The sequence below is a fragment of the Chrysochloris asiatica genome, unplaced genomic scaffold (genome assembly GCF_000296735.1).
Source record: "Chrysochloris asiatica unplaced genomic scaffold, ChrAsi1.0 scaffold00136, whole genome shotgun sequence".
Classification (NCBI taxonomy): domain Eukaryota; kingdom Metazoa; phylum Chordata; class Mammalia; order Afrosoricida; family Chrysochloridae; genus Chrysochloris; species Chrysochloris asiatica.
In genome coordinates, this window is record NW_006408654.1 from 3,527,715 (window position 1) to 3,555,244 (window position 27,530).

Genomic DNA, 27,530 nt, shown 5'->3' on the forward strand with positions numbered 1-27,530 from the left:
GGAAGACTGGGCTATTTATCCGGAACCATTTTTGATCAAACTACAAAATATTTTCTTAGGACTTGTAAATATTATTGAAGAAAAGGAAACAGAGGTAGGCACTCAGTTTGTTTGTGGGGGACACTGTTTTTTAAATTTTTTTTTAGGAGACATTAGACGTATGATGTGTTATTATTGTTGTTAAGTGCTATCGAGTTGGTTTCTACTCATAGAGACCCTAGATAGGGTTTCCGAGGAGTGACTGGTGGGTTTGAACCACCGACTTCACTGTTAGCAGTCTAGTTTATCTTATATAGATTTGAGTAATATTTCCTTGTGAAAAGTATCTAATGTCTTCCACTACAGAGGAGTCCTGGTGAGGCACTTTTAGGATAAGCACTCAACATCAAGGTTGGTTGCAGCTTCAAAGTTGGCAGTTCAAACTCACCAGCTGCACATTGGAAACCCTGTATAGGGTAGCTGTAAGTTAAAACTGATTCGATGACACTAAACAACAACAACTACTGCAGAGCGATTTTTGTTGCTGGTTTTGCTAATTCTAAAACTATATACGTACATTTAAGAGGAATATTCTGTGTTCTATTATGTTAAAGTTGATAGCTAAATTTTCATCTGATGACATGAAAAAGTTTACTATATTGTAGTTGTTAAATGTCAAATTGGTTCTGACTCATAGCAACCCTGTATAAGGCTTCCAAGGAGAGATTACTGAGCTTGTCGATCTTGTGATTCAGAGTTACCTTGCAGTCCAGTGCATTAACCTGCAGCACCACATCAGGACTCCATATATATGTATATTGTTGCTAAGTGCCATTGAGTTGGTTCCAACTCGTAGCAACCCTGTATAGGGTTTCCAAGGAGCAACTTGGTGAGTTTGAACTGATGACCTTGTGGTTTGAAATTCAGTGCTGATCCCATAGTGCCATACCAGGAGTTCCATATACATATATGGATAGCACGGAATTTTTGTAGCATAGTGGTGTATGTGTTGAGCTGCTAACTGCAAGGTCAGCGGTTCGAATCCACCAGTCCCTTCACAGGCAAAAGAAGCCTTTCTGCTCCAGTAAAGATTTACAGCTTTGGAAACCCTATACAGAGTCATTATGAGTCCGAACTGACTTGACTGCACACAACCACCACCAGCACCAAATAGAAAAGTCAAGCAAGAGCGATATATACATATATGTATATGGATGTATGTATGGTTGTTAAGCGCATTCGAATTGGTTCCGACTCATAGCAACCCTGTATAGGGTTACAGAGGAGCAGCGGCTGGTGGGTTTGAACTGCCGATCTTGAGGTTGCCAGTCCATGCTTGTCCTATAGCACCACACCAGGATTCCAGCATCATTCTTCTGTGGAGCAGCTGCTGGGTTTAAGATCAACTTATTGCTTAGCTCGGAGACCATACCACCAGGGCTCTTAATTTATTTATACAACTAGCTGTAATTTAACAATGTGAAAATATGCCATATTTATATGTCCTTTAAAGCCTTAGAAACCTATACTGGGTGGCTATGAGTCAAAACTCTCTCAACAGCATTTAACAAGAAAACAATACATATCATTACGCTTACTATTGTATATATATTTTATGATAAGTAAAGTAATATTATATGCTCTAATAATGTTACTTGTTTTCTACACTGTTACGCTGTAGCTCTTATTGTTGTTGTTAAGTACCATCGAGTCGGTTCCAACTCATAGTGACCCTGTATAGGATTTCCAAGGAGTGCCTGGTGAGTTTCAACTACTGACCTTGTAGTTCAAATGACGTTACAGTCTAGTGCATTAACCCACAGTGCTACAGCAGGACTCCAGCTCTTATCTAGTTGCCTTTAAATGTAAATTGTGATTATCTATTAGCTGGACTCTGACACTAGATGCGAAAAAAATCTATACTATGCTGTATTATAGAGTCCTGGTGTGGTGCTATAGGATGAACACTGGGCTGCAAAGTCGGTGGTTCAAATTCACCACTCATTCCTTGGAAACCCTATACATGGTCACTGTGAGTAGGAACCGACTCTTCAGCACTTAACAACAACAAGCTCTATTATAGAAAGAACCTAGCCAGTTTTGGCTCAGTCATTGTATCTATAGTGCATCTTATGGTTGCCTTGCACCAATAAAGATACCACAAAAAATAGATGAATAAATGTATGAATGACTATTTCTTTAGTTGGTAAAGTATATTGTTGTTATGTCGTCACATTGTACTTGGGAATGTGAGTGGGTATCCAGTTGGATGGTTTGTATTGTATTACAAATATTGTAACAATATGACTTTAAGCAAGCAAAGGAAAATGTTACAATAGTACACCTTTCTGTAGGATGTACCAGATGATCTTGATGGTGCTCCTATTGAGGAAGAGCTTGATGGTGCACCTCTTGAAGATGTGGATGGAATTCCTATTGATGCTACTCCCATTGATGATCTTGATGGAGTCCCTATAAAGAGTCTTGATGATGATCTTGATGGAGTGCCTTGTAAGTTCAAATTTTATACTAATGGTATCTTGCTAATAATACGTTTGATTACCAAAACTCCTTTGTTTCTACACATGCTGATATGGTTATAACTTCTCGTTAAGAAGGTATCAAGTTACTTACTCTCTTCTCTTTTCTCTTGACCTTTTAATATACTTTAGTAATACACTTATATTTTATTAAAGTGCCAAAAAGATTCTCTTTTTGGTCACATTTTTGTGTTGGGGCAGTCAGCCTCCTTTATTATAAGCAAATTTCTCTTTACAGCTTAATGTTATGAAACTATAGGCTAAGTATAGTGTTTTATTATATTCATAACTCCAGTTGTGTGGTTTTATCTGTTCTGTTCCTTGGTTTTCCCATTAACTCTGTTTTGCTACTGAAATCATTTTTGGAAATAAGTATGCACAATCTTAAGTGCGTTTGAATCACATTAAAATAATGAGCAATAAATGAATTTTGTAGTTTAAACAATAATCAAAGTGTTGAACATTTTTTACTTTCTGAACTTCTCCATTGTTTGAAATTTTAGTGATTGTGTTTTCTTAGTTGATAATACTCTTTGAAAATCGGACCTCAGGTACAGAGAATTAGATAAGTCATAATCCTTCTTGACACTCTAATCATTATTCCATGCATGGCCTTATTTTATTTTACTTGTTAGTATTATAGTGAATGTCAGTGAACCCATTGCTTCGATTCAACCTCTAGTAATCAAAGGTAATGGTGCATCTTTCCCCAATAGTGGATGCGACAGAAGACTCAAAGAAAAATGAGCCTATATTTAAAGTTGCCCCATCAAAATGGGAAGCTGTTGATGAATCAGAATTGGAAGCACAAGGTGAGTCTAAAACTACAAAAAATTAAATACTTCTCAATTAATCATTGTGTGTATGTGTACTTTCCTTTTGTGTTCTATGACATGTCGGAACCTTAAGACCAAGTTTTGTCTTATTTGTGTATCTTGTGGTTATTAAACTTCATTGTGGTTGCTGGTATAATTTTCTAAGATCCTTCATTTTGGAAGCTTATGCAAGTAATCAGAGAAATCATTAAACTTTTAAAGTTAAAGGCATTTTGGTAGAGAATGTAAAATGTACCTGTTTGGAAATCTGTTTAGAGGTCTGTTTCAGAGAAACCAAACTTTGACCTTCTTACATGCCTGACTTAATTAGATGCAGTATAGCCCAGCCTACCTTTGATAGCTTACTTGGACATGTATCCTAGTGCTTATAATCTATAATTGTTAATATTAATAGTTTCTGATTAAATAAGTCCTACCTGCTAGCATAGAAGTGAGGATGATAATTTTATTTCTCACACCATGCATTTGAATAAAATTACAGTGTAAGTGTGAGGAAAGAAGTAGATTTATTTAGCACATAGAAATGACTGTTAATAGAATAGATACATGTAGATAAAAACTTCTGTAACATAAACTTTTAGTTCTGAAGCTGGGCTTCTACTGTGTTACTACAAAAAATGCTAGTATACGTTATAAAATTACGTCCTGTTTTTCCTTCCATTCAGCTGTAACAACTTCTAAATGGGAGTTGTTTGACCAGCATGAAGAATCAGAAGAAGAAGAAAATCAAAAGTAAGAATCTAAGTTTCAATATACTCAGTCTCAGTTCCTTGTTTATATACACTCTCTTTTTCATTAAGGGTTATGGTTGAAACAATGGTGAAGAGGAAATCTTCACTTTTTAAAAAAACCTTGTAAGAGGATCATTTTAGTTCTCTATTGTTTTCTTAGTGAATAAAGAGCTTTTGGTTTCTAGTCTTGATGCATCTGGTTTCACCTTGCTTTGAGTTTCTTTTCTTTTGTTAGGTTGTGCACTTGCTTTGTAGTTTCTAATTGATCAGCTGCATGTGTTTCAAATCTTTGTCATCAAATACTGTTTTGAGCTGTACAGAAAGATATGAGTGAAGATTTTGTTCATTTTTGTGTGTATTTTACTAAGAAAAATAATTGTATTGTGCCCATTCTTTTATTTAAGTGTAAAAAATTTCAGAATTAATAATGTGGAAACATCTTTAAAATCTACTGTCATAGAGTTGGTTCTGAGTTACGGGACAAAATAGAACTGTTCTTTAGTGTTTCAGAGACTGTAAATCTTAACAGAGCAGATGGCTTCATCTTTCCTTCCACAAAGTGGTTGGTGGGTTTGAATCATGTATGTTAGTAGTGCTCTCGAGTCAATTCTAATTCATACCTTGCAAGGTCAGTGGTTCAAGCTCACCAGCTGCTCCTTGGAAACCCTATACAGGGTCGTTATGGGTCGGAATTGACACTTAACAACAACAACAACATAGGGCTTCTAAGGAGCACCTGGTAAGCTTGACCTGCTGACCTTAAGTTTCAAACCAACCTTACAGTCCAGAGCAATTAGCCCACAATGCCTTGTAATTTTGATTTTTGCTGTAATTATCCCAAAATGGTTTTGCATTTGGCATCAAATATGATTTTAGGAATTCCTTCTACCAAATTTTCATGCATGCAAGTTTGTGTTGGTAACTTTTAAGTAGTACTAACACTTTTAAATGATTGCAAAGGAAGTTGATTTTTAAATAGGAAAAGAGATGACCTTAAGAATACAAAACAGGTTTGTTTGGTTTTTTTTCCTTTATATAAAAAAGGAAAAAGTATGTGTATGTTCTTTTATTTTCCAATGGAAGAATCAATAAGGAGAAATAGCTAAATTTATAAAAAGCACATTTTGGATATTTGTGTGAATTCAGTCAGTGGGCGTTACTAGCATTAGCATTGCTAAGGAAAAGTGGTAAGTCAGTTTATGGAAACACAGTTTGATGGGATGAGAAAAAAAAAAAAGGATGGCCTTCCAGAGATGCTAGTGTGATTAGAACAAGTCAGCAATGATTATGACAAAATATAGATGTGTTTATCTAAGGAAGTAGGTATCTGAGGCTGATTAGGACTACAGGAATTGGGAATGGTTTTGTTGAATTTGCTTTAAAGCAGTGTTGTAGGCTTTTTGTTTTGTTTTAATCATTTTCACGTCCATGAGCCTATCAATAATAAGGACTCTTGTCATTTCAGGGTCGCTTTTTAAAAATGAGTGGATGTACTTATAAAAAGATTATGATTATTTTATTTGGTGGGAGGTTGAAGGATAGAAAAATCTTTGCTTCTAAATTGTCATTGTAGAACTAACTCAGTGTGTTCATTTGATTTGTTTCTACTTTTTTTTTTGGCGTAATTCTTCTGGTGTGGTGGTGTAGGGTAACCACTAAACTGTTTACCACAAGGTCAACAGTTCAAACCCACCCCTGCTGGTCCTTGAAAACCCTATGCAGGGTCGCTGTGAGTCAGAACTGGCTCCACAACATTTAACGACGTGAATATTCGGTGCAACCTCAATGTTAAAAAACAAACAAAACAAAAATCCTCCACTGGACCAATAAATGGCATCATAATAAGTGTAAATAAGTTTGAAGTTGTAAGGTTTAATTTTGCTTGGATCCACTATCAACACTCACTGAAGCAGCAGTCAAGAAATCAAATTATGTATTACATGAGGCAAATCTGCTGCACAAGACCTCTTTAATAGTGTTCATGAGCAAAGATGTCACATTGATGACTAAGATGCGTCTGACTGAAACCATGGTGTTTTCAATAACCTCATCCTGGTGTGGCGCTGCAGGATAAGCACTAGACCAAAAGGCTGGATTGAATCTCAAGGTCAGCGGTTCAAACTAACCAGCCGCTCCTTGGAAACCCTGTTTCAGGGTTGCTATGAGTCGGGAACAGACTCGATGTTACCTGACAACAGTAACAACAACAACAACAGTAAAAGCATATACTTGTGAAAGTTGGGCAATGAATGAGGCACAGACCGTAGAAGAATTGATACATTTCAGTTATGGTGTTGGAGAAGAATATTGAGAGTACCATGGACTGTATTGGAAGAAGTACAGCTGGGATGCTTCTTAGAAGCCAGGATGGCCAGGCTTCATCTCTTATACTTTGGATGTTTTATCAGGAAGGACCAGTCTCTTGAGGAACGACATTAGGCTTGATAAAGTGGAGGGTCAGTGAAAAAGAGGAAGACCCCAACAAGATGGAAAGGCATAGATGCATAAATTACATAATACTGCATAAACGAATCTGGGATTCCTGGTTTTCATGTACTTGTCAATAGATAGTATTTTGTGTCACTCTGTATATCTTCTCTGTATCTCTAGAGCCCTAGTGGTGCTGTGGTTTAGGCATTGGATAGTTCAAATCCACCAGTTTTATGAGGAAAAAGATGAGGTTTTTTGCTTTATTAAAGATTTAAAGTCTTGGGAACACTATATAGGATTTCTGTGAGTCAGAATTGACTTGATAGCAATGGGTTTGGGTGTTGGTTTGTGTTTTCTTTAATTTCCTGTTAATCCATATTCTTACCTGCTCTGTGTTTATTGTTTGTTGAAAGTAGTCATTCAGATAAACATACAGATGTTAAGCAAGGACTATTTGAAATAAAATAAAATGGAAATATTGTAAGCAACAGGATGGAATTATGTAATTTCCATTACATGGTGATCAGTGGTTGTGTGCCATCCAGTTAACGACTCATAGTGACCCTGTATAGGATTATTTTTTGAAGCCTCTCGTATATAAGCTGTCACTTTAAAAGCATCTAAAACACCTAAAAATTTTTATCACAGATAACGCTTGTGTATTTAAAAGTATTTAAAAACAATAGTTTAGAAATTTCTGAACAAATGAGATAGTAATTAAATGATTTATTTTAAAAAAATACCATTTTTTTTCTTTTTAGTGCTTTGTTTTGATGTTTTTCCTTTACCTAAGTGTTTTATTGAATTGTAACTATATGTGGTGTAAATGATTGTGGGGCCTTGAATATGAAGTTCCTAGTAATGTTTTCAAGGAGCTCTGGTAGTGTAGTGGTTACGAATCGGGCTGCAAACCGCAAGGCCAGCAGTTTGAAACTACCAGCTGTTCCGCTGGAGACAGATGAGGCTTTCTGCTCCCGTAAAGATTACAGCCTCGGAAACCCTGTACAGGGTCTCTATGAGTCGGAACCGACTCCATGGCATATAGCAACAACAACAACAAGAAGTAATGTTTTCAGGAGAAACTTAAAAAGTAGCAGCATTCTTCTCTTAGTATCCATCTTAATGATAAACTATTAACACTTTCTTTTTATCTAACTTAAAGTTTTGTCACTCATATTGTGTTTCTGTTTACACTAGTCTTTATTTTTGTGTAAAATTTTTATTTTGAAATAATTTGGTTATATGGAACTGTTTTCATGTGAATAATCTTAAACATATACCAAAAGAACTACTTAAAACAGAATGTATTTAGTACCCAAGTACCAATATCTAAGTGCTTACTTAATTTAAGTATTAAAGGGAAATGAACGTATTTTATCATCTTTGCCAGCAGTGTTAATAATAGTACAAGTACAATCAGTATTGTTGGGAAAGAATTTTATGTATAAACACATGCTTGTTTGCTCATGGATGCTTTTGTTTATTTGTCAGCACCAGGTTTATTTGTGAGCATTACATACACATACAAACAACTCAGTCCCAGAACATAGAACTTTTTTTTCCCCAAGTCTTTTCCTTGTTTGTTAAGAACATTTTGTTAATCCAGATATTGCCCTAATGACCAGTTTGATACATAATTGCCTTCCTGTCTGTTTCTAATATTGTGCTTCTGCAAGAACAAGAGCATTTTTCTTATTCTATCCCAAGTGACTTCTTAATAGCAGCCACTCTGCTTTACAAGTTTTTCTTGTCTGATCTAGAACCAGTACAAATTTCTATGTTATGTGCTAATTAGATAAGGATTTTATGTGTGCCATTGTTTCGTAGTAACTTCTGTGTGAGTCAGATTCAAGTCTTTTCCTAGTTGATTAATTCTACTGAAGGAATAATAAACATTTGGCTTTTTAAACATTGTTGTTTAAGTGCCTCCAAGTGGTTTTGACTCACAGTGAGACTGCATAGGCTTTCCAAGGAGCAGCTGGTTGGCTTGAACTGCTGTACTTGTGCTGATGATCCACAGCACCGCACCATAAGGCCTTTGTAAACATTAAGCTTTGTGAATTAATTCTGAACTGTGAAGTATGCAGAAATCATTGAATTGGTTATTTCCTTTAGCTGCTGCTGGGGGAATTTGTTACATAGGTACTCAGAAAACATTGACATAAAGCACTGATTATAGATAATATGTAAGCTCAAACTTTTTTGTGACAAAAACAGGAATTTTTACAGAGGTGTTTATACTTTAAGATTTTCTCAAATCGCTTGCCAAGCATAAGTCAGTGATTATCTCATGTTTTACTAACATTGTTTCAAGACAGTGAAAAATATTCAGAGTATAAGACTTTTTGCTGCTTTGACATAGAATGTATTCTGTGTTTATTTCTAAAGTCAAGAAGAGGAAAGTGAAGATGAAGATGATACTCAAAGTTCCAAATCTGAAGAACATCATTTGTATACTAATCCAATTAAAGAAGAAATGACGGAGTCTAAGTTCTCTAAGTACTCTGAAATGAGTGAGGAAAAGCGAGCTAAGCTTCGTGAAATTGAGGTTAGTATTCTAGTGAAGTTTAAACTGTACCTCCTGGCTTTTTACTTCTTCTCCAACTTAGGCTATTTCTTTCTTGGCATCATACCTTTGTACATACTTCTCTCTCCCTCTTTCTGTGAGTTACTAACAGTGTATTCTGACTTGTGGTGACCTCATGTGTGCAGAATAGAATTGCTCCATAAGTTTTTCAAGGCTGTAACCTTTTGGAAGCTGATCGCCTCTGGGTGATTTCTAACTGCTGACCTTTTGACTAGACATCATGCGCTTAGCTGTTTGCACCACTCGGGGATTCTTTTCCCTCTGCCTAGAAACTTTCATTAGTCAGCTTACATGAAGCCTGATTTTTCATTCAGACCTCTTATCTCAAGCATCACTTTTTCACTATAGTGTTCACTGCTCCCTATTTATCTCTCATAATTTTACAGTATTGTATAATTGATACACAAAGATATATCTGTTACTTTTATTTTTTTTAACATCTGTCTTCCCCACTAAGCTGTGTTTTCCATGAGAATTGTTTTCTGTTCATTACTCTTAACTCTTGTCACATAGAAAATACTCTTATTTTATTAATAAAAGGTGAAACTGAATCGTATATAGGTGTATTTTAGAGTAAAGAAATTGATTCTAGTGAATAGGTCATCTGTAAATATTCATTGTATTTTGAGTGGCTTTGTGTTGTATTATGTGGAGTTTCTGGGCCATTAAAACAGTTAATAGGTTTGACTGTTAACTGAAAGGTCACAATTTTGAGTCAAAGGAAAAAGTAAAATTGTTTTCTGACACGTTGAAGTTTTGGAAATGTAAAAATTTAGGCTCATTTAAATGCCCATGCCCATTCTGATGGGGCTTCAGAGAAAAAAACTACGGAGAGCTCAGACAGACTTCTCCCTTCTCCCCTCATCCTTTTAATTAACTTGTTTTACCAAAGACTATTCAGCTGGTATGGCGCTGTGGGTTATTGCGCCAGACTGCATAGCCGTTTGAACTGCAAGGTCGGCAGTTCAAGCTCACCGGTTCATGCTCACCAGTTGCTCCTTGGAAACCCTATATGACAGGGTTGCTATGGGTCAGAACTGACTCTTAACAACAACAACATTCAGCTATATCAAGGAGAGAAGAGTTTTATAGTGGGAACCCTCCTTGTCCCTGGCTCTAAGGTGTTAAAACAGTCTCAGTAAATGCTAGCAATAGTAAGGCAGTCAGTCTAGAACCTCAGAAATATACATGCGAATGAATTTTAATACTGTCTGGACCGCAAGATCGATTTGAAACACAATGTCTTTGGTTTAAACTCACCAGTCACTCCTTGGAAACCCTCTGAACAGGGTCGCAATGATTCAGAAATGACTGAATGGCACTTAACAATAACTACAACAATCCACTATTTTGCATGCATACTGTGTATCTGTTGATGTTCACCCATTTGATCAAGAGCCAACGATACTGAAGGAAGAATTCCAGGGTGCACTGAAGGCATTGGCAAAGAACAGGGCTGCAGAAATTGATGAAATACAAATTGAAACCTTTCAACAAACTGATGCAGCACTGGGGGCACTCACTCACTATACCAAGAAATTTAAAAGACAATTATATGGCTAACTAACTGGAAGAGATCCTTATTTGTGTCCATTTCAAATAGAGGTGACCCAATGAAATGTAGAAATCATCTAACAATATCATTAATACCTAACGCAAGCAAAATTTTGCTAACGATTCCAGAATGGCTGCAACCATACATTAACAGAAAACTTGCAGAGGTTCAAGCCAGATTAAGAAGAGGACATGGGACAAGGGATATCATAGCTGATGTCATGTGAAGATTGACTGAAAGCAGAGAATATCAGAAAGATGCTTAACTGTGCTTTATTGACTACACAAAGGCTTTCAGTTGTGTGGATCATGACAACCTATGGACAGCATTACAGAGAATGAGTATTATAGAACACTTAATTGTGCTTATGAGGAACCTGTACATAGACCAGAGGCAGTTGTCCAAACAGAACAAGGGAACAGTGAATGGTTTAAAATTAGGAAAGATGTGCAGCAGGGTTGTATTCTTTCACCATACTTACTCAGTATGTATGCTGAGTAAATAATCTGAGAAGATGGATTAAATGAAGAAAAACGTTGCATCCAGGATAGGAGGAAGATTGATTAATCTGCGATATGTAGATGATACAACCTTGCCTGCTAAAAGCTAAGAGAACTTGAAATACTTACTGATAAGGTCAAAGACCACAGCCTTTTGATATGGGTTGCACTTCAACATAAAGAAAACAAGAATCCTCATCACTGGACAAATAAATAACATCATGGCTCCTTGGACACCCTATTACAGGGTTGCTATGGGTCTCAACCAACTCTACGGCACTTAACAACAAGTGGAGGAAAGATTGAAATTTTCAAATATTTCATTTTGCTTGGATCAACAATCATCAGTCAGGAAATCAAAGAACGTATTTCATTAGGCAAATCTGCTGCACAAGACCTCTTTAAAGTGTTGAAGAGCAAAGATGTCAGTTTAAGGACTAAGGGTGCCTCTCCCAAGCCATGTTATTTTCAGTAACGTTATAGGCATGTGAAAATTGGACAGTGAATAAGGAAGACTTTAGAAGAATTGATGCATTTGAGCAGTGGTATTGGAGGAGAATATTGAAAGTACATTAGACTACCAAAAAAACAAACCAATCTGTGTTGGAAGAAGTACAACCAAAATGCTCCCTGGAATCCAATATAATAACCAGAGACTTCATCTCTCATACTTCAAACCAGTCCCTGGAGAATTATATGTTGGTAAAATGGAGGGTTGGAGAAAAAGATGAAGACCCCAGTGAGTTGGACTGGCAAAGTGGCAGCTGTGATAGCCTCAAATGTAGGAACGGTTATAAGGTAGGTGCAGGACCAGACATTGTTTCATTCTGTTATGCATAGCATAGGGTCGCTATGAGTTGTTACTGACTCAGTGGCACTTAACAACAGCTGTTGGCACTTTTCTTCTTATTAATTCATATCTGTCTCATTAGTTACCGCATTTCCCTACAGTTTCCACTCTTGGGATGGCACAAGTTTTCACCAACCATTGCTCAGTTTTCAACTAATCTTAAAAAGGTCAACAGCATTTTGTTTTAACCTTGTGCAGTGTCAACATGGTGCCAATTATAAGTAGAGATCAGGGGATTATCAGAGTTAGTAAAACGATTTATTTTACTGGCACATGCTCATAGTAATAGAAAGCTCTTTGTAATCTCTCCTTAACGATGTGACTTCAAGTTAATTGTTTGCTTTGTCGTTAACCATAGTTAAATGTATAAAATTTATTAAGTAAATAACTATAAAATATCTTCTACTTTTCTTTCTTCTATACGAGATGTAGAAACAAAAGCTCTTTACTGTGAATTCATTTGTTTGCCCATAGAATCCTTCAATATTGCAAGTCTAGGCTTGATTTTTTCCCTCACTTTTGTCACCTGGAGATATGCTGTGTGTGGTCTTCCCTTTTGGTTTTCTAACTCCAGATCTTTATACATTTCATTATATATGGTTAACTATGTCTTTTTGAACTGTCTTTTAAAATTTTCTATTCAAAAATTTTTTTACCTTCTCAATTCTTCAATTTGCTTTAGCATTTCTATGCTGGAGAGCAAGTTTCAGTCTTTTCTGACATCCAGTTTGGTCTTTTTCTTTTTTGTCTTCTTAATGACTTTTTGCTTTTTTTCTGTATGATATTCTTGATGCCATCATGCACCTCAAAGACCTGGTCTTTGGTCATTAGTGTCTAATTCATTGAGTCTGTTCTTCAGATGATTGAATTCAGGATGCAGAAAGCATCAAAAGAAGATGGAAGGAATAGTCACTATATCAAAGAGAAATGGTTGATGTTCAACCATTTAAAGAGGTATTATATGATCAAGAGCCAATGATACTGAGGAAGGAAGTCCAAGGTGCACTAACAGCATTGGCAAAGAACAAGGCTCTGGGAATTGATGAAATATAAATTGAAATCTTTCAGCAAACTGATGTGGCACTGGAAGCACTCATTCATCTATGCCAAGAAATTTGGAAGACAACTAGCTAGTCAACTGATTGGAAGAGATCCATATTTGGTCCCGTTCCAGTTAGAAGTTATCCAAGGGAATGTGGAAATTATCAGACAATATTAATATCGCATGCAAGTAAAATTTTTGCTATAGACAATTTTAAAATGGCTGCTGCAGCGTGTTGATAGAGAGCTGCCAGAGGTTCAGACTGGATTCAGAAGGGGACGTGGACTGAAGGATACCATTGCTGGCTTAAGTTGGATCTTGGCTGAAAGCAGAATACCAGCCAAATGTTTACCTGTGCTTTATTGAATACACATGTGGATCATGTGGATCATGACAACCTATGGACAACATTGTGTAGAATGAGTACTCCAGAACACTTAATTGCGCTGATGAGGATCTTGTACATAGATCAAGAGGCAGCAAGGGAACACTGACTTTCACCATAGTCATTCAGTCTGTATGCTGAGAAAATAATTCGAGAAGTTTGAGTATACTAAGCAGAAGGTGGCATCGGGATTAGAGTAAGATCATTAACAACCTACGATATGCAAATGATACAACCTTGCTTGCTGAAAACAAAAAGGGCTTAAAATACTTACTGATGAAGATCAAAGACCACAACTTTCAGTATGGGTTGCACCTCTATATAAAGAAACAAAAATCCTTCCCTTTGGACTAATAATAATACCTTCAAGATAAATGGGGAAAAGATTGAAGTTGTCAAAGTTTTCATTTTGCTCGATCAGCCATCAATACTCACGGAAGCAACAGTCTACAAATCAATGACGTATTGCATTAGGCAGATCTGCTTCACAAGACCTCTTGAAAGTGTTCAAGAGCAAAGATGTCAGTTTGAGGACTAAGAAGCACCAGACCCAAGTTAATAACCTCATATGTATGTGAAAGTTGCAATGAAGAAGTCCGTAGAAGAACTGATGCATTTGAATTAATGGTGTTGGAAGAGATTATTAAAAGTACCATGGAGTGCCAAAAGAACAAACAAATCTATGTTGAAAGAAATACAACCAGAATGCTCCTTAGAAGCCAGGATGTTCAGACTTAGTCTCATACTTTGGACATATTATCAGGAGGTACCAGTTTGTAGAGAGGAATGTCGTGGTAGGTAAAATGGAGGGTCAGAGCAAAAGAGGAAGCCCGCCAATGAGCTAGATTGGCACAGTGGCAGCTACAGTGGGTTCAAGTGTAGCATTGATTATGAGGTTGGCACAGGACTAGGCAGTGCTTCCTTCTGTTGTACATAAGGTTGCTATGAGTCGTTACTGACTTGATGGCACCTAACAATAGCAACACATTGTGAATTGGGTGAATATTTACAGAGCAAATCATTGGTTTTACATTCAACCAATCATACAGTTTGTTGCATCTCATTTACATTCCTTCTTATTTCTGAACCTTTTTATAAACTTTGTCTTTGGGTAAATGCTGCAGTTTTTATTTCAAATGGTTGGTCATTTTGTGGTGTGCATATCTCATTAGTGTTGTTTTCACTCCTGTATACCTATCTAATGCTTGACTGAAAATTGAACTTGGAGGGATGAGATCAGTTCCAGTCCTGAAGGGTGATCAAGGTCTGTAGTCTCAGGGTCCCACCAATCTCTCTCTGACCAGTAAGCTTGGTATTTTTTTATGATTTTGAATTATGTTACACATATTCTCTCACTCTTTCCAGTACATACTAATGTGATCCCTTTCAGAGCAGTTGGTAGTAGTAGCTGGCACCATCTATTTCTTCTGGCCATTAGTCTCTTGCACTAATTTTTTACAAATGTCTTCCATTTTCTTGTTTTTTCTCCAGGAGGGGACAGACCAACAGCCGTACCTTAGTTGGCTACTCATGAGTTTTTAAGATCCCTGTTGCTACTCAGCAAAGTAGGATGTAGAAAACTGTCTTTGTGTACTATGTTATGCCTGTTGACCACGGTGTCCATCTAGACTATGATCCTGAGCCCCTAGGCCCAGTGAATCATTCCTTCAAGGTGTGTTTGGTAGTATCCAAGAAGTTTTGATAACTTTGCTCTCCTCTGCTCCACCACATTTGTAGATATGTTTGCATCAAAGGTAAATCTCCCAAGCACCAATAACCTCCATCAGACCTTTATATATTGTGTACTTCTACTCTCCTTCCCAGCCCGTGTCAACTTGTGTACCTACCTGTAGATCATGGATATTGCAAGATTGTGTATATAACAAAATTTACCTCTGTTCCTTTTAACTCTTGCTGTGTTCCCTGTGTCTTCTCCTCTGGTCATCATTGTTTTGCCAACCTTCTTATTGTTGTATACTGCCTTCCTCTTCATCAGAGGTAACTCGTGTCTTTCCTCTAGCTAGTGAATTAGTTCACCTTCCCTCCTACTCCTTGTAACCATCAAAAAGTATTTCTTATGATGTGAAACTTTCTCTTTGACTTTTTACAGTTGTGGTCTCATACAGTATTTGTCCTTCTGTGATAGACTAATTTTACTCAGCATAATGTTCTCCAAGTTTATCCATGTTAATGAGATATTTTGCAAATTTGTGGGGCTGCTGGTTTCTTTGTTCAGTATAAGTGTCTGTGCTGAGTTCATTTTGTATGTGGGCTTTTTTGTCATTTTCTTCATTGCTGTTGTTTTGGTATTTACTAAATCTTTATGATCTTCCATTTTTTATTTTGATGAGGTTTATTAATATTCTTTGAGATGACCCTGTAAGTTATAATTTCTTTTTAAGTTTATGACACTGAACTGGGCAACAGTCAACTACCAACTCCTATACCACCTGATCAGTGATAGACAGTAGCCAATACCAGCCAAGCCCACCCTGAACTGAGAACTGCACACACTTTTCTCCTCTGTCCTACCCACAATGAGACAGATGATGTCTAAGAACACACCAATATATAATCATCACTTAAATAAAAATACAAGGATTTTGCAATGTCTCTAAGATAACAATTTCAGTTCACACTAAGAAGAAAGACAGACTAGCCCAAATATGTGACCAAAATGCAGAGCCAGAAAACGTTTCTGAGGAAGAAATGGTACTGGAACTATCTGAAAAAAATTTTAAAGAATGATATTTTAGGTACCTTCAATAGACTAAGAGATCGAGAAAATTGCAGAGGAAAGCACATAGAAAACTTTAGAAGAATTTAAGAAAACCTTGCAAAAACAAATGCACAAAATAAATGAAAAATTAGAAACAGTACAAAAACTGCAAATAGAAATCCAGAAATACTGAGATATATTGGATTATGTAGAAAGCACATTAGTGGAAGGCTGAATTGATGAACTTGAAGACAAATTTCTCAATACTAGAAAGAGACGAACAATCAGGAAAAAAGACGAAAAATATCCATAGCCTAAATTTTGGTAGCGTAGTGGTTACGAATTGGGCTGCTAGCCTCAGGATCAGCAGTTTGAAACTACCAGCTGTTCTCACGGGTGAAAGATGAGGCTTTCTGCTCACGTAAAGATTTACAGCCTCGGAAACCCTGTACAGGGTTGCTAAGAGTCGGAAGCGACTCCACGACACATAACAAGTTTTATGTGGGACACCAACCATCAAGAGGAATAAATTGTGGTTGATCAGAATTCCAGAAGAGAAAGGGATAATAAAAAAACACAACATTGTCAAATAATTGTTGGAAGACACCTTTCCTAACGTCATTAAAGACAAAATAAAACTTACAGAAGCTGAACAAATCCCAAACAGGATAGACCTCAAAAGAAAACAAAGGCACATTGTAATCAAACAGTCCAAAGACAACAGAATCCCAAGAACATTTCAGAAATAAAAGTTCCCTGCAAAGAAGACCCAGTAAGACTGAGCTCTGATTTCACAGCAGAAACCATGTAGGTAAGAAGACAGTGGGATGAAACAACAAAGCTGTCAACCAAGAATCATACACCCACTAATTACCCTATGATAAACCAACTGTAACTCTGATACAGATTTTCTCAAAGGACACAGGACAATCATTGGGGCTTATTAGGGAAAATGAAAAATATATGAAGAATAAGGGCCAGGAAAGTTTGTCCCAAGGTAATTTTTCCCATTATAACAGCGCAACTGCTGACTTTTTGAGGGTAGCAAGAACTGTCCTATGAGATTTCATTAGGAAATTTTACCCATCCACCTTAAATCCCTGATCTTTGTCCTTCATACTTCTTTTTGTTCTCCAGACTCTTAAGAGTAGTTTAAAGGAACACAGTCTGGGTCTGTAGAGGATGCCTAAACTGCTGTCTTGATACGGTATAAATCAGAGATCACAGAATTCTTGGAAGCAGTGCCTTTAGAATTTTATAGACTATATGGAGCATATGTTGAGAAACAGTAGCTTCAGATTTTGATATTTTTGTTTAATGAAAGATTCTGTAATTTTATAGTAATAGTGTTTTACTTACTCTCATAAATCAGTGGAAACACCCATGAGCTTTTTCAAGCTGAATGTGTACACTGAATTCTCAGTACTCCTCCCACCTCACTAAATTTTTGCCTTTCTTTGCTAGTGGAACTCTTGGAGCAGAAACAAAGATTGAGTTTAATGAAAAATTATTTTCTTAATTATTGAAGTTGTTAAGTGCCATCGAGTTGGTTCCAACTCATAACAACCCTGTATAGGGTTTCTGAGGAATGACTGGTGAGCTTAAACCACCGACATTGCAGTTCAAACCAACTTTTTAATACAGTGCACTAACTTGCAGTGTCACACCAAATAATTCCTTGTAAATTGAAAAGCAGACTGTTTAATCAGTGGCACTGTGGGTTAATGCACCAGACTGCAAAGCCATTTGAACTCCAAGGTCTGTGGTGCAAGCTCACTAGCTGCTCCTTGAAAACCGTGTATAAGGTTGCTATGGGTCGGAATAAACTCGATGGCATTTAACATTTTCTTTTACTTAAATAGAAAAAAAGGAACTAATTAACTTTTTGTTAATTTGGGTGCTTTTAATGAACGCTATCTATCATGTTCACTCTATATGTATTACACATGTGACATACGTACACCTTTCCATACTTCATATGCTGTTTCATAGTCTTGCCTTGGCTTTTTTTGTTAGAAATTCATGAGTTGCTTCTGCTGCTCTCTACTCTCATGCTGTCTGTCTCTCACAGCCTACTTGTTCTCCTGGGATTTGGATTGTGAACCAAATCCTTAGTATAAAATATAAATCTTGCTTCATCTTAAAATTATGTGATTCTTCCCCCTTATTAGCTCTGAGAGGTATGGTCATGTGGTAACAAATTTGGACTAGAACTTGGGGTCATGAGCTTTATTTCACTGCTTTTTAAAAATCTTATCTGCCCCTAAATTTGAATATGAATTTCTGAATTTAGAAACCAGTGAGTACTAACTCCCCTATGTTGGAGAACCATTAAATAAAGAATGATGTTCTAAATTACTATCTCTGTTTAGTTTTGTTACATATACCAGGGTTGATATGGATTGTTGGTGTGGTGCTGGAGGATGAGCATTGGACTGTTAATGCAAGGTTGGCAGTTCAAAACCATTAGCTGCTTCTTGGAAACCCAATATAGGGTTGCTAGGAGCTGGAACTGACTCAGTGGCACTTAACAACAGGATCGATAGGACTTGGAATCAACTTGGCACAACACACAACAACATATATAGTATGTACAATATATGCATACATATGATTTTCTTTCCTTTTTCCTTTTAAAAGCGATTTCCTTCTCCAAATGTCTTATTAATAGTTCTGATAATAATTCCAAATAAGTTTCAAAAAATGTTCTAGGCAAAGAAACATTATTGGAATACATATGTTAAGTGCCATCGAGTCTGTTTTAACTAACAGCGACCCTGCGCAAGGTTTCCTAGGCTGTTAATCTGCAAGAACAGAAAGCCTCATATTTCTCCCATGGTGGACTCAAACCACCAACCACATGGTTAGCAGTCCAGCACTTAGCCTGGAGAGCCACAGTGCTCCCAAGGTGCCCTAGCTGAACATTTTTCAGCATGAGAATAATAAAAACCGAAGGTTCATCTTATAAAATGTTACTTTTTTCCACGAAGCACTGAAAAGATATGTAACCATATAATGTACTGTTTGAACAAGCAAGTTTGAAATTCTTCAGATAGCATTAAGGGCAGTAAGTAGTGGAGCTGTCTCTTTCTTTTCTCCTGTTAACCCTTACTTCTAAAGGGGCTGAAGGAAGTGAAAGAATAAGGCAGGGAGCCAAGCCAAGTGTCTTCTGTGCTGTTTGGCAAGAAAGATCCCTTTCTGCCCTGGATCCTGAGGCAAGAGTGATAGTTGAGAGGGAAGATGATATGCAACATAGTGTTCCAGAGTACAAGGGGGATGGGTGGCTAAGAAGCCACTGTAAGGGCTGCTTGCTTCCTCTTGAGTTTGGACCTGTGAACACCTGTTTACTGAGTGCCCTGGACTTGTACTTGAACCTGAGTTAGGCCATGTCAGCAGAAACTATAAGTGGATATTTTATGATATTTAGAAATGCTTCTTGGGAATACATTATTTCCCCAAGTAACATTCAGATCTGTTGTTTGTCTCTTGGACACTTAATTTTTAAAACTGAATCTCTTTGAATATGTACATTCTATAGAAGACAAACCTCGGAAACCCTGTACAGGGTCGCTATGGGTCGGAACCGACTCGACGGCACTTAACAACAACAACAACATAGAAGACAAAAGCTTCACACAGTGGTGAACTCAAATAATAAAATATCTTTTTTCCCTTCCTTAACCTTATGCATCGTCTTTTTTTTTTAAAGCCATCAAATGTGACTTTTCTAATAACTATTTTCTCGCATTCTGTTGGTTGTTTTATCCCATTGGCAGTATGCTTGCCTCTAGCTATTTTGCCTTTCTAGTTTGTAGAAGCACATACTATCTCATCACTGCATTGACAGAATAAGTCTTTCTTAATGCATGAACCATATAGTTCATGGTTTATGAGGCATCTTATATGGTTAGGCAGAGAGCAGGTGGACTCATACACTTGGTCACTTAAATTCTGCATAGTTTGGTTTGTCTGATGAGTAGCCTTCAGATAAGGAAGTTTCTTGCTGAATTTACATTTTTACTGTGTTTTAATCAATTCCTTTTTGGATTTATGGTCTTCCTTTATACACACTGGTTAACGAAGAAAATGATTTTTTTAAAGGGAACAAAGCAGTTCCCAACTTAATTTTCTTTGTAACTTATAGTAATAACAGCAGTCATGTTTCAATGATTTGTTTTACAGCTTAAAGTTATGAAGTTTCAAGATGAATTGGAATCTGGAAAAAGACCTAAAAAACCAGGCCAGAGCTTTCAGGAGCAAGTAGAACACTACAGAGATAAACTTCTTCAACGAGTAAGGAATAAATTATACTCAGTAATGTATAGTCTCAAATTTTTTTCTTGACTATTTAGAATGTTGACATTTTTCTTTCAATAAAAGTATGTTTCAAATGATACCCCTTGATGTGTAATTCTGAGTATTGGTATGTAGTTAGGAAGCTGTGAACTTTGATGTTTTCAAAATATTTCAGCTTGTAACAGGGGTCTTAGGATAACAGCATACTGTTTTATTCTGAACACTGTTTGTGGACTAAGAATAATCCTGCCAAGAGCATGTTTTCATAAGTGTAAGATTATTCAAGAAGAGTCCCATTTGTGACAATGAGACACCAACAACGCTGCGAAGTCAAACAGAAACAAGATGGAGTTGGGGTTTGGGAGGTTCATTTAGGATTCCTTTCCCATTGATTCCAAGGAAGGGACAGTGAGGTGGTAGAATACAACATTGTTAAAATTCTAAACTTTTGAAGGACCTCTCATTTTTTTTATATATACATGTAAAAATATGTAGTAGTATGCAGAGAATTTCAGAATCAGGAACCCCACATAATAATTATTTAAGGAATTAGAGTCCTGGTGTGACACTGTGGGTTAATGTGCTGGACTGCAAAGTCGGTGTGAACCATAAGGTTGATATTTCATGCTCACCAACCACTCCTTGGAAACCCTATTACAGGGTCGCTGTGGGTGGGAACTGACTCAACAACACTTAACAGGTTCCTAACTATATATGTGTGCATGCACACGTATGTAAAATGACAGTCATTGTTGCAAAGAAAATAGATTATATAGGAAGAGAAGAGAAATAGGAAAAAAAGCTGGTGAGAATTCCCAATCACTAAGGAACTTGATACAGAACTGGTGATGGGGAACAGGTTGCAAAGTCTGCTTTTTCTCTGCTTGACCATGTTGGTATTTGTAGGCTTGTGAACTTAGATATTAACTAGTTAATTATTATTGTTCTTTATTACTAAAGTGTTAAAACATTTTACCAATTGGAGAAATATATTCTACAGATCATCAGAGAAGTTTGTCTCCTCAGTTTCACCTTTTAAATCTGTACTCTGAAAGGCACCCTGCTGGCACTGTGGATTAGGCATTAGGCTACTAACCACAGGGTTAGCAGTTGAAATCGATCAGGTGCTTCACAGGAGAAAGGTGAGGCAGACAGCCTCATATTTAGTCTTGGAAATTCTATGTAGGTTCATTATGAGTTGTAAATAATTCAGTAGCAGTGGGTTTTTGTTTTGTTTTTGGTAATGTTAACAGTATTTGGAAAAGGGATAAATGAGATTTATTCAAAAGATGCCACTTTATTGTCTTAGGGCCCTGTTGAGATAGTGGCAGGTTTTAGATCTGCATGGAAGGCTGGCTGTATATGAACATTTACTGATTCTAGTGATAGCAAGCTCAAATTGAATAGTACATGTTTTAATCACTATATTTTGTTTTCCATGATTGTAATTTGAGTGAAAGATGTGTTTTTTGGTGTAGGCCAGGGGTCAACATTTGTAGTGGTTGTCTAATTTTTTAAAAGAAAGTTCTATTAGAACCTATGCCCATTCCTGTAATCTCCCATGGAATTGCTGGTAGTTTTGAACTGCTGACCTTGAGATTCAAACCAACCTTGTGGCCCAGTGCTTATCTTACAGCACTACACTAGGACTCTGTCGGTTAAGTACTGGGGAGTAAACCGCAAGGTCCGCAATTCCAACCTACCAGCTGCTCTTCAGAAACCCTAAACAGAGTGGCTAAGAAGTCAGAACCTATGCAGGCACACTTAAAAACAAGGGCAATAAGAGTTTCCTGTTACCAGGCACTTAATGTAATGCATGTAATGCACAGAGGCTTTCTGTTTCTATAAAGATTTACAGCCTCAGAAACCCTATGCAGGGTCGCTATGTATCGGGACCGACTCCATGACACATAACCATCACCAAAACCAGTTACCTTATGGAGTCCTGGTGTGGTGTTGTAGGATAAGCACTGTACCCCAAGGTTGGTGTGAATCTCAAGGTTGGAAGTTCAAACTCACCAGCTGCTCCTCAGAAACCCTATACTCAAAAACCTTATGAGTCGGAGCTGACTTTCAGCACTTAACAACTTATCTTACATTATCACACCAAGACTCTTGTACTTGATCTTTGTTGTTAAGTGCTGTCGAGTCAGTTCCAACTTACAGTAACTCTGTATAGAGTTTCTGAGGAGCAGCTGGTGGGTTTGAACTGCTAGCCTTGTGGTTCAGTCGTGGTGCTGTTATTACAGGTATGTTAATTTGTCCTCACTTTAAAACAATGGAACCAACCTCTACTCACAACAAATTCATCAGAATCGCCTTCACTTGCTGCATGTGCAGCTTTTAAATGATTGAAAAGGCTTTAAGTCTTTTCTTAACACTAAAACGAAACCAAACCCACTTCCAATGCATAGCAACTCTGCATAGGGTTTTTCAGGTTGTCTTTATGGGATTAGAAAGACTCTTCTTTCTCCTGCAGAGTAGTTAGTGGGTTTGAACTGCTCACCTTACAGTTAGCAGTCTAGTACTTATTCTACAGTGCCACCAGGTCTCCTTTACTTGTGCTTGTTGTTGTTAAGTGCCAGCGAGTCGATTCCGACCCATAGCAACCCTGAGTAATGCTAAATAAGAACCGCATGTACCTATTTTGACTGTTTAATTACAAATTCAACTTAAACCCACACTGGAATGGATCTTGCTTATAACCTGGGGTCTGCTTTTATTAGCTTTAAAAATTTTTTATTGTAGTATGGATATACAAAGGTATGCAAAGAAAATTGGTTTTCCGTTCAATCTTTTATACACATTTTGTTGTTAATCCTTTCATTGTAACATCACTCTTCCTACTTCCTCCCCAATCTCCCCATCTTCATTCATGTTTGTTTCCTGCTCCGTCTAAACTGCCCTTTTGGTCTTAGTACGATTGGATTGTACTGATACTCCTCCATGGTGTTACTCACTTGATAAGTGTGTCTATTGTTTGATTGAAAGTTGGTCTTCGGGAATGGGTTCAGGTCCAGGGGCGTGAGAGTTGTCTAAGGACTAAAATTTTTCTCCCCAATTTTTTTTTGAGGGGTAATATTTTATGGGTAGTACTTAGGATCTCTGGCTATACAGCATGGGTGCAAATCCTGACTTCCTCATTTACTTGGAGTTTGCACTGGGGTATAATATGATAGCAAACTTTTTTGAACCTGCCCCTCAAAGTATTGTAAAGGAGTATATGAAAAGGCATATGGAAAACGGTTTAATATATTGCTTAACTTATGGTAATTGCTCATAGTAAGTGTTTAGCTGCTGTCATTGGTATCCTTACTATTATTCAGTGTAAGTAGAAGAAATGAATAGTTTTCTGGAGGGGCAGACTTATTTTTTTAATGATACTGTGCTTTAAGTAGTGATTTTTTTTTAGGTTCCCTGGAAAAGAAAATACTATGAAATTAAGCCAGATTAATATTCTTTGAACAATTATTCTTTCTTTAAAAAAATACAGGAGAAAGAGAAGGAATTAGAAAGAGAAAGAGAACGAGACAAGAAGGATAAAGAGAAATTGGAATCTCGATCCAAAGATAAGAAGGAAAAAGATGAGTGTACTCCAACGAGGAAAGAAAGGTATGCATTTTTCATATTTAATGGTGGATTATTTTGTGATGTTTTTATGATTGATATTAGCAAACTGGAAAAGTATTTTTCTATGAGCAAAGTTGTCAGTGTGAGGACTTAGGTGCACCTGACCCAAGCCATGTATTTTCAATAACCTCATATGCATGTGAAAGTTGGACTGTGAATAAGGAAGACTGTAGAAGGGTGGATGTGTTGGAGGAGAATTGAAAGTACCACGGACTGCCAAAAGAACAAACCAATCTATGTTGGAAGAAGTACAGCCAAGAGTACTCACTTGAGGCCAGGATGTTCAGACATGGTCTTTCATACTTTGAACATATTGGCAGGAGGAACTAGTCACTGGAGAAGCATATCTGTTTGGTAAAATGGAGGGTCAGAGACCCCCAATGAGATGGATTGGCACAGTGGTGGCAGCGATGGGCACAAATGTAGCAGTGATTGTGAGGTTCGCACAGGACTGGGCAGTGTTTCATTCTGTTTTGCATAGGTCACTATTAGTCTGTACTGACTCAATGGCACCTAACAACAACAACATGAATATATGTTTGGTTCCTGACTCTAGGAGGCAGATTTAGCATATAAATGGGGCACTTAGTTGGCACTTGGCTTAATTAAACTGGGGCATCATCCCTTTATATAGTTGAAGTTGCACTTAGGTTAGTTCAGTGTAAGACTTCAGTTACAGTATTGAGTAACAAACTTCAGACTTAAATAACAAACCGACTTGCTAGACCTTCTTGTTGCCTCCAGTATCAGTATTTCTTCTTGCTACCTATGAGTTTAGTTCTCTCTAAATCTTGTCATGAATGGGATATAGACAATAGGAACTTACTTCTCATTTTTCTAACTATTTATTCTTTCCAGAAGTGTTTCTCTTCCAGTTTTTTATTTCTTTCACAGTTTCCAAATCTGATTTAGAAAAGAAATTGCTTTATTTAAACCTAACAAAAACCAAGTCATTGCAAATTTAAAATATTCTGATGTAGTCACAATTAATTGGTTAATAATATACCTGTCACTTTTTTTTTTCTTTCATCCAATTTTGATTTTGACATAACTTAAGGTTCACAGAAAAGTTGCAAGGGTAGTACAAAAAATTCCTAGATACTCTACCCAGATTTCCCAAATGTGAAAATTAATCTAATCTTTATTTTCTCCTTCCCCTTCCTTTTTCTCGACTTCTCTCTGAGCTACTTGATTAACTTTACCTGGAAATAACTTCATTTGGTATTTCCAAAAATAAATTCTCCTTCATAACCACAATTAAAGAATCAAAACCAAGAAGTTATTACAGTACAAGGCGGTTTCCAAAAGTTTGTGGGAAAAAAATCTATTATCTTTTAATTCCATTTTCCACAAACTTTTTGAAGGCCCTCAGAGACCTCAGTAGAATTTTGTCATTTATCCCAGTCATGTCTTTTAGAACAAAAGAAAATCCACTGTAGTTGAATTCAGGTGTTCAATCTACAAGACTTGTTTGTACTTGTTATAAAAAGCTTTGAACGTAACTGGAAAATAGCATTAATAAATTAGTAAAATAGTTACATTGGTAGGAATTAATAGCTAATTTAGTAGGGAAAAAAAATTAATCCCTGATCCTTTAGTTTACTTATGGAATGTTGGGGCGGGGGGCTTTATTCCCTAGGAAAAGGCGCCACAGTACATCCCCCAGCCCGTCTCGCAGTAACAGTGGTAGACGAGTGAAGTCACCATCACCAAAATCGGAGCGATCAGAGCGTTCTGAAAGATCTCATAAAGAAAGCTCACGGTCCAGGTCATCTCACAAAGATTCTCCTAGAGATGTTAGCAAAAAGGCCAAAAGGTAAATGCATGTCAGTTTTGTAATATTTCAAACGCCAGTTTCCTTGTCATTCTACGAACTTTGAAAATAATATGGTTGGCTGCCACTTTTTAATCAATTTTAGAAAACCAGAGATTTACATTCCTTTGATACTATCCCTCTCTGTTATGCATCCCCCTCTCCCCTGACTGTCATGACTAAGCACAACAAGGCTTCCAACAGGAAGTAAAAAGACCAGCCAAGAATTTAAGCATCATACCCAGTATTTCCTATGGAACAGGGGTAGCTGCTTTACTTTTCATTCTGTTCTTTAGTTTCCATAGAATATTCTTTGTTCTAAAACTGAAAGAAAAATACATTTTTTTTCCACAGCAATCTTGTTAGCAAGTTCATGGGCAGAGATTTGTGGAAGTAAATACCATAAATACCATCTCTTCAGTATGTAACATAGTATTTTATATACTTTTTCCTTGTAGTTCCAGAAAAGCGGTTCAGAAATGTTTTATTTGTCTGGTGTTAAATAGGAATTTTCCTGAATGTTAAAATTACTTTATATGCTGAAACTTTATTATTATAGCTGTTTTTATAGCAGCTTTATAAAATAGATAACTTTTCTCCTTTTCTAAATGGCACTTGCTGTTCATATGTTAATTTACATATATTTTTTGAAGGGGGTAATCTATGAACAGCACTTAAAAAATACGCTGTCTTAAATAATGCCCTTGAATGTTAACCGTTTTACTCTCAAGATGATAGACTGCAATCTATTATGTTTTTAAAAAAATTTTGTGAATGATCTTAGATGCCAGTGTTGAACTTTATCTTGTAGATTAGAGGTTAAGACTTGGAGTGTTAATCACCTGGGAGTTTGTTCAAATTGCAAATCCCAGTTCCTACATCTAGAGATTAAAATTCAGTAGATCAGTGGTAAGGCTCAGAAATCTGTCCTTTTAAACAAGTGCTCTACTAATCACTGATGTGCAGTGCATAGTAAGTACAAAATAAATCCTGTGTGTGTGTGCGCGTGTGCGTGCCTGTGTGTATGTACAGTAGGCAGAACATAAATTTGAGAACTGTACATTCTTGTTTGTTTCAGTGACTTTTATTGTACTCTATTAAAGATCATTTTAGATAGTTGAAGGCTAATCAGTTTGATCCTGTGAATGCTTTGGTAAATGGTTTTTATTTGTTTGTTTTCTCAGGTCACCATCTGGTTCAAGGACACCTAAAAGATCTAGGCGATCACGGTCTAGGTCCCCTAAAAAATCAGGGAAGAAGTCCAGATCCCAGTCCCGATCTCCACACAGGTCTCATAAAAAGTCAAAGAAAAACAAACACTGACATATAGCATTCACAATTTTTAAGATGCTGTCACTTATTGGAAATGCGATTTTGTTTGTGTCTGAACAGTTGGTTTTTAACAAAAACAAAGCAAAACACAAAAAAAATTTAAATGAAAGAGCATTCCTGGGTTTTTTTTTGTTTGTTTGTTTGTTTGTTTGCGAATGCATGTGTAAACTCATGAGTAACTGCATCTGTAGAATTGTCATTGTTTTATATTGTACAAATTACTTTCGTTGTGGCTGTTTCTCAAGATAAAATTTTTACTGTGTTAATGAATTTCATCTGAAATGTGTATAATGGATCTGTTGGCA

General features: G+C 36.8%; 1 protein-coding gene across 1 annotated transcript in view; it reads left to right on the forward strand.

Moving 5' to 3' along the window:
* The window catches only part of U2SURP (U2 snRNP-associated SURP domain containing), a 69,357-nt gene extending 42,141 nt beyond the window's left edge, over positions 1-27,216 (forward strand). Inside the window, exons 20-28 of the mRNA XM_006869872.1 lie at positions 6-94; positions 2,334-2,490; positions 3,236-3,331; positions 4,021-4,087; positions 8,905-9,064; positions 20,337-20,447; positions 23,944-24,062; positions 25,720-25,896; positions 27,078-27,216. Coding sequence (XP_006869934.1) covers positions 6-94; positions 2,334-2,490; positions 3,236-3,331; positions 4,021-4,087; positions 8,905-9,064; positions 20,337-20,447; positions 23,944-24,062; positions 25,720-25,896; positions 27,078-27,216 — 1,115 coding nt within the window. The remainder of the gene's footprint in view (positions 1-5; positions 95-2,333; positions 2,491-3,235; positions 3,332-4,020; positions 4,088-8,904; positions 9,065-20,336; positions 20,448-23,943; positions 24,063-25,719; positions 25,897-27,077) is intronic.
* Positions 27,217-27,530: the final 314 nt, after the last annotated feature.